The following is an 18,919-nucleotide window of genomic DNA, read 5'->3' on the forward strand; positions in this document are numbered from 1 at the left end:
AGTTGCCTCAAAACCATTTCTTAGGGAACAATAATTCTTGGGAGGAAGTGCCAGAATGCTAAGAATTAATACTGATAAAACCTACATATTTCTTCCTGGGGATTCTCATGGGAAATGTCTAGCTTTGCTATTTAAAATTATTTTTTGAAAAATGTGCTATCAGTTAGGTGTTCTGGAAATAGATTAAGTAAAGGAGTGGGTGACAGGCATAAAATTACAAAAAGAATGGTGAACCCTCTGTCACTAAGCTTGTCATGTGCAATTTGAGTACTCCTGAGAAGATAAGCAGTACCTTGGAACCTGTGAGTTTTTAAGCCAGCCACTAGATTACAGAAGCAGACCTCCCAGTTTAAATCAGCTTCAAAGTGAATGACTGAATAGTGATCCTGGAAGCAAAAAAAATCTCCAAAGGTATATTTTCTCTTTAATACACTGCCAAGAGTTTTCTCTACAACAGGAAGAGTTACTTCACAGGAGCAGGGAAGCTATGATTGGCCCTCCAACACAGTAACAGGAAAGTTAAAATGTGAAATTATGCTGCTAATCAGCCTAAAACAGTTGGCAAGTCATTATCTCCTGTCAGAGAAGCTGGGAAAGCATGTGAGGAAGAAGAGCCTGTGCTGCCTGCAAGACAATTTTGTCTGCTAATGAACCTGTATGAGTGAAAGAACATCAAAAACAGGCCAGGAGTCCTTCTTGTTTATTTATTTCTTCCTGCAGGAATTTGTCTGAAGCTCTGTAGGACCCTGCTGTCTGCCGCCTTGGGTTTCATCCAGATCATCCCACCTCTGAATAAAGGACCTCAAACCTGTTGGTGATGGAAGTAGGAGGCTTTAGATAATTGTGCCTTTCAGATACCCCACATTTTGCCTCCTCTGCTGTCCACTATCACTTTGTTGTGAGGTTGCTGATGGCACTGAAGTGACTGCCGTGGCTGGGCAGCGTCTGACACAGCATGGAGCAGCTCCTTGCTTTTACCACGGCATTCCCAACCATTGTTCTTCTCTGTATGGAAGCCTGGGAATTTTTGATTCACCTCCTTGTTTCCTCAGCTGGGGACAATCCTGTGGTCTTGTGATACCAGTAAGACTTCCTCCTCCTAGAGAAGAAAGCTGTGGGAAATATTTTCTTCTGCCTTTTCAGTGTCAGGCCATCAGACTGGTCTGTATCCACCTCCTCAAGTTTCAGAGTGGGCCTTTGATACCAGACCCCACATCATGATAAGATTTTCCTCCAGTCTTTAAGAACATACTACAAGGAACTTACCATTCCCCCTTCATCTGAATTTACGCATGCATCATCTTGTCATTTCCTAATACAAGACTTTCTTTCCTTCAGGCCATAGATCCCTTACTGTCCAAGTGCCTTGTGTTCATTTCATCAAATCCTAATACCAGACTATTTTCCCCATTTCTCTGTCTATTTGGGTAATCTGATATAAACAATTTTCCATGCTGTTTCTAAGAGGGAGGCAAAGCTCTCCTGCAAGTAAAGCTTTGACTCATTCTGGCACTTTCATGCTAACTTACAGTAGGTCTGCTGCAGAGTGACTGACTGTCACTACAGCTTCCTTAAACTTTAGAAGATGGAGAAGTGGAGATCAGCAAAGATATGCAGGGCTCCTAGTGAGGATGAGGCAGGTCTTGGTAGACAGTAAAGCCTGACCCAGAATTATTCTGGGTTGTATATACATATAAAAGGATTCAAATTTTCACGAACATTTTTCAGAGGTTTTACCATTAATACCACCCTTGACAGGGCAAAGAAAGCACCATTACACCCAAAAGACCAAGCAATCAATAATCAGGGTGTAGGGGAATAGTAGATTCAGCTTTGCTTCCTGATGGAAAAGTATCACACAAAATAGTTGTTTATTTCCAGTGACAAAGAGGAAAGAACTGCTCATTTCTCAGAGCCTATGGAAAAATTGAAGCTGACAAGAAACGGAAGAAATTACAGAGATGAAATAGTCAGATGAACTTATTTCCCATATACACAGGCATAGTATATTTTTTTCTTAAAAGAACCTGATATGAAAAATATTATCATTGTTGGACTATGGGAAAGGAAACATTTTGCCTTCTCATCTTGGCCTGGTTTCAGGAGATAGAGCTAAAACTGCCTTGTGCATTCCACAGAAGATGAATTTATCTTTAAATTTTTTTGTTGTGGCCCAACTCCTCACCATAGGAAGGCACCAGTGTATGCAGGAAAGCAGAGTATCCACAGAGCTGTGATACTGGCTCTACTGCTGAAGTCAATTTAATTTGATTCCTGAATCAGAAAAAGTTGTAGGTATTGCCTGGGAATTGCATAAGCTCAGTGTATAATAAAAAAGGCTCACATTTATTAAGAACATTCAAATTAGAGTCCCAAGTGAAAGGCTGATTGTTTGAAAGACACAACAAGGGGGTGAAGTTCAGGCAGTTTGTGTATGGCATCAAGTTTGTCCTGCCTGGCTATGGACATTCAGCTCTGGGATGGAGGAGTACAAGGCTGGAACTTGGGGTGGGACCAAGTCAAGCTTTGCTGAGCAGCAGGAAGAGAAGTCACATGCAAATATTAATTTACTAGTCCAAGCACACAGCCACTAACAATGCCTGGGACCATTCCCAGGAGGCAGAACTTGCTCGTTCTGTTGTTAAACAATTTTGTTCAAATTGTTGAACAATTGCAAAGTATTGTCAAATTGTTAGCATAGCTCCTGCCAAAGAGCATCCTCCAAAGATCTCCTGGCCCAGAAACTGTTCCCAGGAGGCAGCTTGAGATAGGCACACTCTTTGGTGAGTAGCAGAGGTTAAACATATGGTACTGGGGCCCTTAGTGCCAGGGAGTGGAGCAGGGCACAATAAATTTACTTGTACAGATGTAGCTACAAGTTGTACAGAAAAAATAACAGCTTGATTTGAATGCTCCTGAACAACCTATTTGGGAACCAGCAATTATATTAAAAGGAGTGTTTACCAAGCCAAAACAAAGGCCTGCAACAATGCTCTGGATGGTACCAACTCATGAAGGGCTGCAGCCATCAGCTGGGGGATGGCCAGCCGTGGAAGCAGCATTCACTCCATGCCAGAGACTTTGGATACCAAGGTCTGGCCTTGTAGAGGAGAAGAGAGTGAAGTCACACATTACAAACACTGTTTCTAATAAAGATTTATTTTTTCCTATTTAATTTAAACACCCACACAGACAATCCTTTAGAGTTGTAAACACTTGCTGCTGGTAGATTAATTTGGTTGTTGCTGTATTTGTCATGCTGGTACTCGAGAAACTGAAAGCGGAAACAAGTAGAAACAAAGGGAAACAGCTGAAGTCAGTCAGTCAGTCATCCTCTGAAGTAAGTAAATCAAAAGCAAATAAATAGCACAGATAATGTAATTGGTGATTATAAGACTACATAGGATCCCTTCAAAACACAGAATGAAATGAGTTATTCTCTTGATCTGCCTGTTGCTTATGTAGTTCTTGTTTAAATGTCGTTGAAATAACAGTGTGCCAACAAATATAAACTGCAAACACAGCATTTTAATAAGCTCAAAGTGAAATAAAACAAGCCAGAGCAAATCTGTTGGCTCTTGCAGTTTTTTGTTTGGAAGATGGGGAGGTTGGAGGTGGGAGGCATGTAGGGAGAGTATTATTCCTTGCACATGTTTGTCTGGTGCTGATTAAAAGGGGCAATGTTAAAAACTTTCTGTGACATGTTACAGTCTATAATCTTCAAATTTAGAGCCTTGTATTGCTCTCAGTCTAGTCACAAAATCCCCATTACAGAGAGTAGAGAGCCCTGAAGAGTTTGTGTAATAGGCTTTAGTAGTATCTAAGAAACAAAAATCTCCTCCTTAATTGTGCTCGAACCATCTCTTCTCATATTTTGCAGAAGGACCTTGGATACTAGTGTATTTGTCCTTCATCTAATCTGTTGTTCTTTAAGAGTGCTCATCTAAATGTGGGTTTAAAATAGATCTAATTAACAGATCTGACCAGCTGCTTAGTCAGATATAACAACCACTACAGTGCAGAAAGGTTAATCCTAAGTGTGAAGAAAGCCAAGCGACATCCTCTCTTTACCTCCCCCAGAATTTGCCATACACCCATCATTTTCCCTGTCACATTCTCCACTGTTTGTTAGAGCCTTGGTTAACAACATCATCTCCCAACTCACACTGCTCAGTTTTGCTTCTGCTTTGCACAGCTAAAATCCCTGTGAACTTCCAAGCTGAAGCTTCTGCTTTGAATTCCAAAATATCAAGTTTTTCCAATGTGTATGCAAAAGGCTTTGGCTGTTCCTCCTTTCTGAGCATGACTGCTCTGTGCTGATGCTGTCAGAGGTGTCTGATGGATGGAAAGAGGATGCTCATGGATGCTGCTTTTGCTTTTTGTCTAAGCAAAAGCATAGCCAGACAAGGCTGGGCATGGCAGGATTCGGGGACCAGAGCTGTGGGCATGGCATGGCATGGCATTCCCCAGGACAAAGCCACCCCAGCCCCTTTCTTCACCGCTACCTCCCTCCTCCCCTATGAGCAAGCTTATGCCGGGTGCTTAAGAAAATTAATGCTAAGTAGAAAACCATGAAAGCATATTACCTGTAAATTACCTGACTAATCATATTCTCTCTCCTGAGACTTATTATGCTTCCAAGCTTGCAACTTAGTCATCCTTGCAGGCAAGCTCTCCTCATTTCCCAGTTTTGTTCATCAGGTTCATCCAGAACATTTGCAAATTTATTCGTTTTCCTCCAAGCTAGCTGTTCAGTCCTGCCAGGTGCTCAGCTCCCTGGGCACCCCCCAGGAAATTAATTAAGCACATGCTTGACTTTAAGCATGTGAAGCTGATGGCAATTAGGAAAATGGCAGGTTCTACAGCACTCTCTTTTTGCTGGCAATTCCTTAGGTAGGTGAGATGAACGGTCCTCTAGAGACTCTTGCCTCTCCCCATTGACTTAGGAGGAAATCCTGACAGCCTGTGCACCAGTAAAAGCAGTTTGGATATACCAGCCAAGACATAGCATGTGTATCCCTTGAGTAGGGTATTTTGACTCATGTGGAAGATAAGTCAAGCACTATTTTTAGCATTCTTTATTGATTCCTGTATAATTTCCTTTGCTCTTCCTGTGGAAGTTCCTTCCTTTCCAGTAACACCAGCATTTGAAGTAGCACATCAATCCCTATTATGTGTCAAACCTGACTTTTTTCCCCAAGCCTCGGCGTGATGCGGAAACTCTTAAACACAAAGTTTTCCTGTAATTTAAACACCCAACTGTATGTGTAATTTGAATAAGAAGTGGTGACTACCAATGAAGTTACCCCTGGGCTCAGCAGATAGTACAGCTTTCTGGATTATTTGTAAGAAGGTTGATATAGAGCCACAAAAGACTTTATCTTGCCAATGGCTCTATTGAACCTAAACACTAAATAACTTTGGCTCTGCTAACATCTCTTTTATAGTTCTAGTTTATTCTTCCCACCTGAAAATTACAGTAAAAAAACAAAGTTATTTACAATTTCTTTTTACTTGCGCTCAAGCAACCTGACTTTCAAAACCTCTTGGTGGAGTTGCTGTTTTTAAAATACTTTAATCAAAGTGTTTTAAAAGCAGAAAAGAATTGATGTTTAATTCAACTCCCCCCAAAAATGGAAGAAGTTGTGCCACTAGATCTGAAAGCCAGATTTAGAGGTGAAAGCTAAGCATCCAATGCTGATACCTACTTGTGTCTTGATAAACAAAACCAGACTGTGTGAGATGAAGAGAGCGTTTTCACCTCTGCAGCAATGTATGCTACATCAGATTTTTTTAGGTTAAGATCTGTCTATGATTATGCATGAGGCACAGAGTGAAGCAAGTGCAGTTTGCTCATTAACTATTTTTATCTTATGAATTTACTATTGGTATGTCAGCTTTTGTCTCAGGATGTATCAAATGCTATCATATGCTATTGTGCAGGATGACAGTGGATAGAAAGTGCCTTGAAATTTTTTTCATCTTAAGGACAAATTTCTTCCACCAAAGGTCTTAGAGCCACATTTTCAGTAAGAACCCAGCCCTGTAAAAATGCCAAGGTGTACTCAGTGGGACCAAAAAACTCCCTGAGATGGTTTCTCTGCTTCTGCTAAGCACAAAATATTTGTCCCTGATCTGTTAGAGCTACACACACAGTTTCCACAGCAGAAACTGTGAGCAAAGGCATTGAGCACAACCAGATTGACCACAACTGTATTGAAGCACAAAGACCCATCACCTCCTCAAGGTTCACAATCCACTATGCACGTGTGAACCAGGGGAAGACAGAGGAGTGAAGGAGGATTTAGCTATCTATGCTACACATGTATGGCAGGAAAGCCATCTGCAGGGTGTGATGCTCTGAACTCATGGCTCTTCAATACTGGGTGAAACCCTCCCATACACTGCTGTATTTGGGAAACGAAGGGGTTAAATGAAGCGGTGACACTTGTCACCCAGCCATGCTTCCCAACCAATACTACTTGCTGACTGCCATCTGGGTGAGGGCACCCCTTAGGTGGTCCTTGCTGACCTTCTCAGTAAAACAAGGAATTTCTGTTAGCTTCCCACCTCCCATATTTGGGGACACAAGTGCGGAGCCAATGCACACCAAAGATGGGGCTATTTTCCCATCCTGAGAATATCATGGCAACAGCAAAGTGTGGGAAAGCTTTTCATTAAGGCAGCTTTCTGTCCAGCTCAGGTGAGCCCTGTGGGGGTGTGCAAACCCCAAAAGGTTGGAAAGGAGGCTGGAAATACTTAGTCAATGGGGACAAACTGATAACACTCAATGTAACAGAAGAGTTTTCTGTCCTTTTACCTAGGTGGCTAGGTTGGATTTTGAATACCAAGAATACATACCTAACAAACAATTCACAGGCTGCAATATTTTTATTATTTGATTCTCAACTCTGAATAGTTTTAAATGCTTCACTAAACTCAAGTAAAAACTAGACTCAACAATGGCCAAGCAGCACAAGCTTGCACAAAAATTTAGCTGTCTACCTTGCTCTGCAGTTCTGAAATGCTTTAGATGGATGTTCTTGTGCAACACTAGCCCTGGCTTCCACGGTGTGCATTAGGACTGTAATAAATAAGTTGTGAGTTACATGGGCCTGACATGGTATTTATGAAAAGATCATATTTATTCCTTTGAAACAGCCACCCTGCAGAAAGTCTGGCACTTGTACAAAGGCATTTATTCGGTGCATACCCTTTAAAGGTCAGGAAAGAAAACTGAGAAGATGGGTAATTGCAAAACTGATTCTGAAAATGTGCTCTTATCTGCTGGACAAGAGGGGAATGTCAAGAAGGCAGGGAGGTGAGCTAAAGCAGGCTCAGGGAAGATGCAAATTCCAGGACCCTCACGTAGGCAGATGTTACGAAAGGAATTCCTCCTGCTTTTGCCATCTGAGAAGTGCTGCGCTGTCTTCAGCCAGCAGCAGAGATATCCAAGGGAGGAAAGAGTCCTGTGTTGTTTATCCCACTTACCAATTTTTTGCAAGAGTGGGAACAGGGAGGAAAAAAAATTCTATTTAACAAAGCATTTAACAGAGCATTTAACATGGCATTTGGACTTCCCTGTTTTGGTATGGAATGCCCTTTTAAATCCCAAATCTACCTTCCTATTCAGACATGAAATTTTCATCTGGCAGACATTTCAGTGACAAACCCTCTTTTCTATTGACTTAAGCAGATTTAAGTCGATTTTTTTTACTAATGCTGGTGTTAATTTCAAGTAGACATATGTCCAATCTGGTAAATAGCAACTTTAAAAACATAGTATTATCCCAGTCCTGCTTTCTTAGAACTTGTTCCTTGAGACTGACATTGCCCTGTTTTGCCTTCTTTGGTACTTTCTATCCATGTTTTCACTGCTCCCAGTTTATGTCCATTAAACACTCGCTGCACTTTGTTACATGAGAGTGAAGATTGGTGTTTCACTATGAAATGTATGTAAGCACATGCCTTGACTTTGTTTGGATTCCAGTCTCTGATGAGTAGAGTTATTGCACACCTGGAGCACAAGCCTTAATCCTTTTTCTCGTCTGGGCTTACAGTGGTATGTTGAAGGTCTCAGAGTGGTCCATCCTCAAGCACAGTGCAAGCTTTTAAACCGGGATTTCTGGGGCAAGTTCAAATCAGGTACTATAGTGCAGGAAGGAAGGACAGGCAGGACTGATCACCTTGCACAGTGGAATGTCTCTTACACAGGAGCAGGTGTTCTTGTTGCAGGCAATGCTTGTTCCAGTAGGCATAAATTACCATTTCTGAGTTTCTGGCACTGGTAAAACTCACTGAGCAGACAGAAAGCCCAGCATGCAGCAGGAGCAGAGAGGCACTGGTTGTCACCCAGTTTTCACCAAGACTCAAATGGAAGAAGTCCAAGGACTCCTGAAGCAGCAAAACTTCTTCTCCAAAAAGACCATATGAAGATGTTGTTCTTTTGAAATCACAAGATATGAAATTTCTCTATACACATCAGCTGTTTCTTCTGTTTTGTTATTCTAGAAATAACAAAAGGAGACGTCAGATCTCGTCTGGAGTTAAGTGACAAGTACCATGTGATGGAGGTCCACATTTCTGGACTGTAAAATGAGACAAGCATGCCAGTGAGACCACAAAACAAAGGAAAATAAATAACCACTTGCAGTAGCAGCCTAAAACCCGCTCAGTTTCATGTCTCCCTTTTATTTACAGTATTGATGTGTTGGAAGTGCTGAATCCGAACAAGTGAAAGAAAGCAGAATTAAACCCCAAAGTTCTTGTTTGCCAACCAAGGTGGCCATGTCACAAAGAGCAGCATGTACCCTGTGGTCAGTGGGAGCAGTGCTGAGCCAGGGCAGAGGTGACTTGAAGCCAAGTCCTGGAAGGGAGAGCCATAGGCTTTGCCACTGGCATTGCCCCGACCCTGCTGTGACCTTGGGAAGCCTCTTTGTCCCCGCCACCATTACTTCTTTTATCACCCTCATGAAGGTGTTAATTGCTTCACGGTTCCAAGGGCTGCTCTTTTTGTAAGCTCTTTTGGTGGCTTCATTCACTCAGCTAGCTGGAAACACTGGGTTTTGCTGGTGTTTGTACCAATGCAGCGGAAGAAGAGAGCCGGCCACAAATAGAGGAACAAAACATGGTGTGGGGTGTGCAGCTATCTCCTGCCAAGTGAAGGAAATATTAACTTTATGCTTCCCATCCAAAGCCCAAAAACACAAAGGTAAAAACAAAACATGTATTTAAAGCTTTGTACAACAGCCACCGGGCCGTAATGAGATTTATTCTGTGGTCTCATAGATATTTTGGACTGATAGGCCCAGCAGCTCACAGCATGTGGTTTATGCATATCAGATTTAGGGTATGCATCTGGAAGAATGCAGTTATGGTGGGTAAAGGTGAGACACTATGTCTCCAAACTGAGATTCTAGTCTAATCTAGACTAGTCTATTTTTCTGCCATCCTTTGTCTACCAAAAAGCACACAGGCATGATCAGGTCTCGTTTTTGTCCTTTGAAAGGTTACAGTAGTTACTAAATTATGAATTTCCTCTCCTCTCCTGTTTTTAAACAAACCCACAGGAAAAACAATGGAATTAAGCAAAAGGAAACCTAAATGCTGGGATGGCTACTTAAAAAAAGTTTTGGAAAAATGTTTATTTGTGGATGAAAAGATAAGTACTCCTACTCATCCCTTTGCACCTGGCATAATAATGTAACCATCACTCGCAGCAACCATACAGGTTTGAAAAGCAGAACTCTGACTGAACTACCTGTTCCATCTAACAAACTGTGAATAATGAACAGGAAACTGGGGCTGATGTATATGCAATCTGTTTTGCCACTTAATTCTGGACTTCTTCACTTCACACAAACCCCATAATACCGTGACACCAGCAGTGGTGTGTCCATGTTGTTTCAAGCTAAATGCACAGGTCTCAAGAAACAGGTCTGAGCTCCACCAACGGAGCACTAGCTACTTCTGTGGTAGATCCTCACACCCTCCGGGCACTCACTTTCTTCTGTGAGTTACACTCAATGGAGAAAGAGGAGGAGGGAAGACATACAGCTTGTGCTGCTCAGAGGAGTATCCCCCACAGTAATTTCTAGAGCTCCTTGTGGAGCTATGTGATGAGGAAGACCACTGGCATTCATCTGAGTACAGTTAGCAACTATCATTTTATTCTTTTAGGTTTTTAACTTACAAGTAGCCACCCACAGTTCTCTCTGCCCATCACTGAAGTTCTCCAAGGGTCCTGTCTGTATCCAAAAGGGAAGACTGGATCCTTATTTTACTTATGAAGGGCTTTGAAAGTGCCTGTATTTGATGCTGTCAAGAAGTTGGATCGGTGGTAGGCATGCAAAGAAAGTAACACAAGCCTGGAGGAGAGCTTTAGGAGATTAGAAAAAGATTAATATTTAGATATGTGTATGAGCTGAGCAAGAAGCTGTGCAGAAAATTGGCATGATTTAGATGCTGCCAATGTCTGAGGATATGAAAAAAGAGTATCAGGTCAAAGTAGCAGTTCATGGATAAGCTGTAGATGTATGAGAGGAGCATTACGACCATGCTGTCTGCAGCAAGCAAGAGAATCGATATCACACTCTGCTGAAGAACACTTTTATTCAGAAACAATCAAATGAGAATGCAGAACAGCTGCTGCATCTAGATTAGCTTGCTGTTTATAGAAACTGCTCACACATCTTTAAAACTTTCTCCTTTCAGCCTTGTTGTTCTCTTTAATGAGTAAAATTGAGTTGGTCACTATTTCTCAAGGCCACTAACCTCAAGATAACATCACTGGAGGCATAACCAAGAATCACTTGGAGGCTGACTGAGAAGAATATCTTTGTATCACTTCTACTCTGAGGGAGCATCTAGTGAACCACACCAACACATCAGTGAAAGTCAGCCTTACTCAAGAAGATGGCAGCAGATTTAATTCAGAGGTTGCTTATGCCTGTGGCATGAGCAGCTTCAGTGTCTCTGGACAGAGGCCTCTTTCTTTGCTTATTCTTAGTGTCCACTGTAAAATGCCCGCTAGTGGCTGTCTCTTGACTAGGTTGCCTTTTCTACTGCATGCCCTTTGTAATATTTTTCAGGAAATAGATTCTGAGCACTATCCCCATGAGAATTTGGGGACTTTTGCTCTGGGAACAACCTTTCTGGCCACTGATGAACAAACAGGTTTACACAGGTTTAATGCAAACTCAGCACAAAGCAACAGGATCATTCCAGGAAAGACTTGGCTTGACATGCAGTTGACAGACATCCACTGAGGAGACAGTAACTGCTGTCCTCTTTGGCTTAAATGTTTAGAATATTTAAAACCCAAAGTTTATTTCTCTTAAAAGGTGCTGGACAGGCAATGCCCCTTCATTTGTCAAAAGATGCTAAATATAGATCTATGGGTCTGTACCAAAGACTCCAAATTCGAAAGTGCTGGCTGGTATTGTTGTCTCACTGAGTTAATTCCTGCTGGCCATGACTTAAAATGGGACATGAACCTCTTTTCACTCCTCTCAGTCCCTGACATGTCTGTTTCTATAGGCACGTGTAACAAAGAGCAGAATTTGCACCACTGGGTGGTGAGGGGAAGTTAAGCCCTTGCCACAGTTTGTGCTTGCTAATGAGTGTCCCTGTGCGTGCTCTAAGGTCAAGATAAATTTCAGGGAATTTGAGTTGATCAGCTAACTGTCTCCCACTGAGGGGTAATTCAATCAGCCTCGGTCTAAAGCATGCACATGAGTAGTTACCACAAATTGCATGCAATGACTACTTTGTGTACCTTGGATCCTCTGTTCTCCTCCAGCGTGTCACTGAAAGACTGAAGTGTATCACACCATAGACTAGGCTTGGATTCTGGCTCCATTGAAACACTGGAGCAGCTTCAGTGTGAAAAACAGTGAATCCAGCCTCATGAATAAGAATATTAGTCTCGTCCCTTCCTAAGTACCTCTCACTGCTGCTGAGGTTTGGTTACATACAGAGACGTCTCACGATTTGTCATGCTGTGCACTTTCATGACAAGCATTCTTTCCTCCGTTCCCTGTTAGATCTATCTGAAGTTTTCACCTTGCAGACTTTTATTGACTGAAATGATGCCTCACTTTAAAAAGGTGCTGAATAAGGCAAATGAACCAAATATGACTTTGACAGGAGTAACAGAAAGTCCAGCTCTGGTCTTAGACAACCCTAGGCTGGCTCAGCAGCTGGGACTTTGGTAGGAGCTGTGAAGTAAGACATTAATTTATATTTTACTGAAAAAAAACACCAACCAAACACCAAAACAACAGGAGAATTTTGTTTCATCTGTTTCTCCTTCATATCACCACTGTAAAGTGCTATTGAATCAGACATGATCAGTATTCAGTTCCTAACAGGAAGCACTTTTGTGGCCAGGCAAGTTTATATTTAGAATGGGAGTGGTTTAAGATGAGGGATGGGAGTTGTCTCCAAACATTGTCATTACTTCTTTAATGGAATATACAGCTTGCCTCCCTCTTTAAATAGCAAAACAGGCCTCTGTAACCAATTGTTAGAGCTTGCAAGCCTTCCTCAGGCCCATAGATGGCATATTCCAACTATTTGTGTTCTGTAAAACCAGCAGTGGGCTGGGGAGCAGAACAACCTAAAAGGCAAGATTGAAACTGAAATGTTTCTTCACAGGCGAAAGAGAATAGCAGAGGGGTTCTTTTATCCCTGGAATTCAAAAACAGAGAAGTGAGGAGCTCAGAGAAGACTCTGTGAATGCTCACAGTGGATTCTCACCCTTTACCCTTTGTCTGACTATAGACAAGAAATGCAATGTGATGGCACAAATCGTTTCTGTTTTCCTGAAAACAAAAGCAACTGGAAAATGAGGCACTAAATGTAATGCAGATGGGAACTATGAGAAAAAGCACACCACCAATGAATTTGGGAAGAGCCACAGACTCTCTTCCATGTCTGCCTTATAGTGATCTCAGCCCTTAAATTGTTCTTGTCACACTGGTGAAGCTGTTGAAAGCTGATCCAGTGTTTCACCAGTGAGTGGCCTTCCTACACAAAAAAGGCAACACTAGGCAAAGGACTTAAGTTTGTTCTTTGAGAGAGATATCTGTTAAAAAGCCTGAAGAGGATAAAAGATGTGCAAATTAAATAGGATCCAGTTGACCTTTCTGGGCTTTAGGTTTTGAGCTTCCTATGCCAAAGGCACATCCAAGAGTTTGAGTAAAACTAAAAATCCTCTCCCATCTCGAATGCATGCAAATTATACATGCAAATTCTGTATAGAGGGTAGCAGGAGTAGCCTGGAGTAGAAGGAATAAGGAGGATGCCCAGAACATTTATTTTTACCCATATGCTCATCATAGAAGCCCAATTCACTTCTAGTCCAGCAGAACTGATACTCAGGGATGTTGTGTACTTCACTGTGCAGTAAGAAGGAATAATGCTTCTTGTCATCACTGGTGGAGAAGTTTTCACTGTCTTCAGGTACATCCCTGCAGTCACAACAGCATCTGTGGCAGGACATGAAGCACTTGTGTGGCCAGGCCAAGTGGCACAGAAAAGGTCTTATCCATGCTGCTCATGGCAGCCACCCTCAGGGCAGCCTAGTTCCATCTGCTCTGCAAATTACATGACCTGGTTCTATTGTGCCCAATGTGGCACCCTAAAAATATGCTTGGTTTTTATTCCAGTGCATCTGAAATGGAAGTATTGCAGCCAGAGTGGGTGTTTTAATGGCAGGAAGTTGAAGTTTGCACATTGCATGCACTAACCTGTAGCACAGGGAGCAGCCTGAGAGTACAACCTTTTGTGGCGGTGAGTTGGAGTAAAACCTATGTAGTTCCTGTGCTGTTCTTTAGAACACTAATCATTTAGCCCTTTAGAAGATGAGCTCCAGACACTGTCCTAAAGGAAATTAAACAACTTACTAAAAAGGGATCCCAAGAACATCAGTATCTGCAGTACAGTGCAGATGGCTAAAAGGTGCAGACCAGGCAACAAAATTATCTGGTGTTTTAAATTTACTCTGGCCATTATTGGTTCATAGGTTACTCAGATCAGAGTCAAATAATCTTTTGGCTCCATCCTTGTGAGGAAAATACTCCAGAGACCTGCCTGTACACTTCATGGAACATATCTGCTAGCAGAGAGCTCAGCAGCATCTCATTTTAGTAAACGTATGCTTGTGTGCTATGCTGAGGACCTTTATTGAGGTTTGTCACACTTTCTTTTGTGTGTGTGTGTGTATTTTGGCACCCCTGCACCATAAACAAAAGAAAAATTCATGTTTTACAGAGCAAAGTTTGCTGTTGCAGAATTAAAGGTACCTTTGTAATCCAAACTGCAATCCATGTGCAGGAAAGCTCACCAAAACCTAATAAAATAAACAGTGGATGGAAAAAGTTTATATTGGAAATTATATGAATAACAGCATTAGAAAAGCAGGCTACATTCAAGAGTGCTGAGAATTCATCAGAAATTGTTCTGATGATCCTCAAATAACAAAGGCTTATTCTTCTTTGTTTTTGTAACACATGCTATGGTGAATTTTCCAGTGTCCTTGAAGTCTGCCAAGAATGGGGAAAAGCAAAAGAAAATTAAGGAAAGAGAGGGGAATGTACTGCAAATGTGGCATGACAGAGGGCAGAAAAATGTGGAATGAACTTTGATGTGGAGCAGATGTACCCCTGCATTCCATAAGCAAAACCAGTGCCGAGGTCACTCTGAAGATAATGAGGAGAGAAACGTCTCCTGTCTCCATTTAGCTTTAGCACAGAACCATTTCAAAGATGGGTAACAGAAATGTTTCTAATAACCCCCCCTTTTTTTTCTGTGGAAGAAAAGGAGCAAAAAGCAGGCAGAGAGAGAATTACACCCTGCAGCAGCACTTCTCCAAATTATTTCTGGATTCAGACACTTTGCAAAGTGCCCTATACTACCCTCAATCTGGGGATATTTGCTCTGTCTCCTGGAGATAAAGCTAGAGAGACATATTCAATGTGCTATATAAAAGTGCTCAATTGACATAATATGCAAATACAGAAATAGATATTTTTATTTTTATATTGCAACAGCAGAAAATATAAGACAAACACATAAGCAATAGCAAATTACATTATTCAAATATTTTCTTTTTCTAGTAACATTAGAGATGATCCTTTCAAGCTGTTAACAGCACTCAGAAAGGGAGGGGGTCTCACAGATGATTTGATGTTTGCACTGAATCCAAACCCATGTGGCAAGTGATGTTAACGTTTCTGTTAATTTGATCTGGGCAGAGATTGGAGTGCAGTGCTGGCCCTACAAGGAATGAGTGGCAGAAGCCACACTGACTTCAACAGAACTATTGTTTAACTCTTTGCATCGTTCTGTTTTATTAGAAACATCTGTCAAAGACATAAAGAGCTGTCAAGGAAATGAGAAGATTTTCCTTGTGGTTTTGCTTTCAGAAGTATATTTAAATATGTATTTATATGTGTGTTATAACAGATGAACTTACTGTATATGAGTGTGTACATATATGTTTATATGTAAAGATATGGTGCTTTGAGGTGCCTTTTCCGTGGGTCAGAATGACCCACGTGAGTAAATAGTAGTAAGATGCAAGAAACCACATTGAAACCCCATTGAATTAGATTATTAAGAAAACTAAGTAAGAATCCCAAACTATGAAGCATCAGTTATTTTTTTAAACAGAGGTGGCTTTTTGCTTTTTCAGAGAATGAGTTGTGTATCATGCATTACTCTTTTTTTTGTTATTTATATGGTTGCAAGTTAGAAGTGTTTGCAATCTTGTATACAAAATACTCTTCCTTTTCTTCAGCCTAGTCTAGAAACAAATGAAATGTTCCAGTAATACAGCAAATTTATGCATATTTCTTGAAAGATTTAATAATTTCTATTGGGTGTGTTAAATTAGAGTCAAAATAAACCCCAAAATATAAGAGAACAATAAGAATGAGAATAGTTATTGAAAACATGTACAAGTGTCAAAAAACGCTCCCTACATTTGGGGCTCCAGTGCAATGTGCTGTTACCTTTCTGTGCCCTGGTGCACAAGGAGTCACACAGGACAGAAGAGTTTTGCAAAGAGGACAAGTTTTGCAAAGAGGACACAAGAGAATGTTTGATGAATCAAGCAGCCAAGGATGGGCCACAAGCATTCTTGTATTAGCATACAATGCAAAGCATGCAGCACCTTCAGAAACTTCCTCCCTTGGGAACAGGCAGCATGTTGTTTACTTCCACCTGAAACTCCTGATGGTGCCTACAGTCAAGAAAAATATGTGGGACTTTGCACTGGCTACACTGTGGTTGTGCTCTGGAGCCCCAGTCAAACAGCTCAGAGAGCATGAGAGGCTGGTGGCATTTTTCCTCTCGGCTTTTTTACTAGCATCAGCTCCTGGAGACCAGGAGTGAAGCTGTGGGTGAGTCTGTACAGAAGGAGCTGAAAAGATCCCTGTATCAATGGGAGAAATCATGCTGGCACAGTGGGCTGTAATGGAGAAGTTCCCAGCAGACCAGTGGAGGAGGTCTTTTAGGTTCTGGGCAGAAGGGTTTTGTTGGATGAGTGCACAGAGATCCACCAGGCTTTTGCAGCCTGCTCTGGAAAATATTCCCTTCATAGGAGCACAGCGGGAGAGCAGGATTGGCCTGAGAACATCAGTCAAGGATTAAGCTGAAATAAAACCTGCCCTATGGAAGTAAGCAAAGTATGATGTTTTATCTTACACTTGCTGGGGTATGCACAGAAAGGGGCTCTTTGGAGTCCCCAGTGGTTGAATGAAATTGATTGAAGTGCAAAAAAAAGGTGAGTGTCAAAAAATCCCTGATAGCAAAGTAATTGCTTCCAGATGTTTTAAAATTGCGTTCAGAAATGAACAATCAAATCCTACGCGAGCAAGGCACAATAACAGAGGCAGAGAGTCAGGAATATTTATGAAGAAGACAGTAGAGGGCACCTCTTCTTTCAGCAGGGACATAAAAGATTAAGCAGCCAACACCACCCAAAAATCTGTGTTTTGGATGGTGGCCTGCTATGGACTTTCAGACTGGCAGCCAGTTAAGTGGAAAGGATGCTAATTACAAATGAACACAGCCATGACAAGTGTTGCTGGCCACAAGTTTTTCAGGCCTTAATTAAACGTGATAAGACACACTAAGCCTTAGTTTATCAAACTGTCATCATGAGGCCACTGCCTGTTATTCATCTTTTTATGTGGTCTTATGACAAACTGGAAGGTGAACTTAGAGCCTTATTTCTCTTTTGTTTGATTATGTATATGAACTATTGGGTCTCCTCTCACTTTAATTCAAAATTATGATTTATTTATTAAGTCCATTCACACACACATTTTTTTAAACTCTAAACCCTGCACATCTGCATTGTACTTTAAACTCTTACATGTCATGGCAGAGACCTTGGTCTGATGCCTGCAAGCCATCATCCACCTCCTGACCTTTGGAATAGATCCCAGGCTCAGGTACCAGAGGTGTCCTCTGTGCCTTTAGTCACACACTTGGTGTAAAGAACTGAAATGTCCAACAGTACATATTAAAAAAGCCCTAGAAGCTGTTCAATTTACTAATTAGGATATTTGAGGGACAGTGCCCCCACTCAGCATACAGGAGCCTGAACTGAGTACCAGAGAGTACTGTCTTTACATCCACTGTCCAAATGAAATTAAACAGAGCTGTTTTTCAAAACAGAGCTGTTTTTCAAGAAAGCTGCACCCACTATGAATGAGCAGTTTAAAACATTAATCCATATCTGTGCCAGCAGGTACCATACTGACTTGCGTGCAGTATGTAAATAAATTAATGGAGTATTGAAGGAAATTGAAAAGATATGGCTACAGGAAAAATATCAAATACAGATTTTTTAAAATAACATTTACACAATCTGGTTTTTTGTGTTGTGATTGTTTGGTTTGGTTTGTTTGAGTTTTTTTAATGAGGTGCTGTATCTAAGTATTCTTCAGCTTAAAAGACAAGCAGAAAACAGAAGGCAGTATAGGTGAATGTGGTTTCTCTACAGGGATCAATGTGATTGAGCACAGCTAGCTCTTCCACTCTAAAATGGGGTTGGAAAGGTAATCTGCCTCCCTCTGGGGTAGATATTTGTAATTAAGACACCATGCCTCATCAGCACGCAGCAAAAAGAAAAGGTGCTTTGTTCTCTGTGGTTCCAATAGGCAGCTGAGGAAAGGATTAAAGAGATTAAACCAAGCTGAACTGCCAGAGGAATTGTTTCTGAGATTGGACCCTGCACTTGCCCACCCTGGAGCTCAGCAGCAGGTCCCTCTGCACAGCAGGGAACTCCCTGAGAAGCAGTGAGGGGAAGGGGGGGTGGGGGTTGAGGACACGCAACATCTCCAAGCTGATGCTCTGTGTCTTCACTGAACTGTCCCCTTTTAGCACCACCCCGAAGTTGATGTGAGGCTGTTCCCTGGTACTGCACTTGCATATTGGCATGCTGCAGCCACACCACTGGGAGGTGCAGCACAGCAGATCTGCAGAAAGGAGAACAGAGTGGAGGGGCTGTGCCAAGAACTCCTTTATTGCACTCACAGATCCAGGTCTCTACCATTCCGTCCATCTTAGGGTCATTACTTCTGATACAGGTTATGTACAAGATATTCTAGGTCTATTTTTTGCTTATCTTATAACAACGTGAATGACTACTGCAAATGAAGTTAAAATGGTCATGCCAGGCAGTTTTGTCCCAAAAGCTCAGAAAATTGCTTGGTCCTCCACCTGCCAATTCAGTCTTTGGTATGAGTGAGGAAAAAGAACTTTTGTTTAAGTAACTCACATTTCTATAGATTATCTTAAGCAAAAGGAATTTTTTTCTAAATGTCTTTATGACAAAGCTACTACAATTAATTTTTAAGAAAAAAATCATGGCCCAGATTCTCTTTTAATGGCCATGAATTCATTA

At 41.5% G+C, this 18,919-nt stretch overlaps 1 protein-coding gene across 1 annotated transcript in view; it reads right to left on the reverse strand.

Moving 5' to 3' along the window:
- Positions 1-3,189: 3,189 nt before the first annotated feature.
- The window catches only part of SCGN (secretagogin, EF-hand calcium binding protein), a 62,760-nt gene continuing 47,030 nt past the window's right edge, over positions 3,190-18,919 (reverse strand). Inside the window, exon 10 of the mRNA XM_064431720.1 lies at positions 3,190-8,507. Within this exon, the coding sequence (XP_064287790.1) occupies positions 8,370-8,507 (138 nt within the window). The 3' untranslated portion in view covers positions 3,190-8,369. The remainder of the gene's footprint in view (positions 8,508-18,919) is intronic.

The sequence above is a fragment of the Passer domesticus genome, chromosome 1, assembly GCF_036417665.1.
Source record: "Passer domesticus isolate bPasDom1 chromosome 1, bPasDom1.hap1, whole genome shotgun sequence".
Taxonomy (NCBI): domain Eukaryota; kingdom Metazoa; phylum Chordata; class Aves; order Passeriformes; family Passeridae; genus Passer; species Passer domesticus.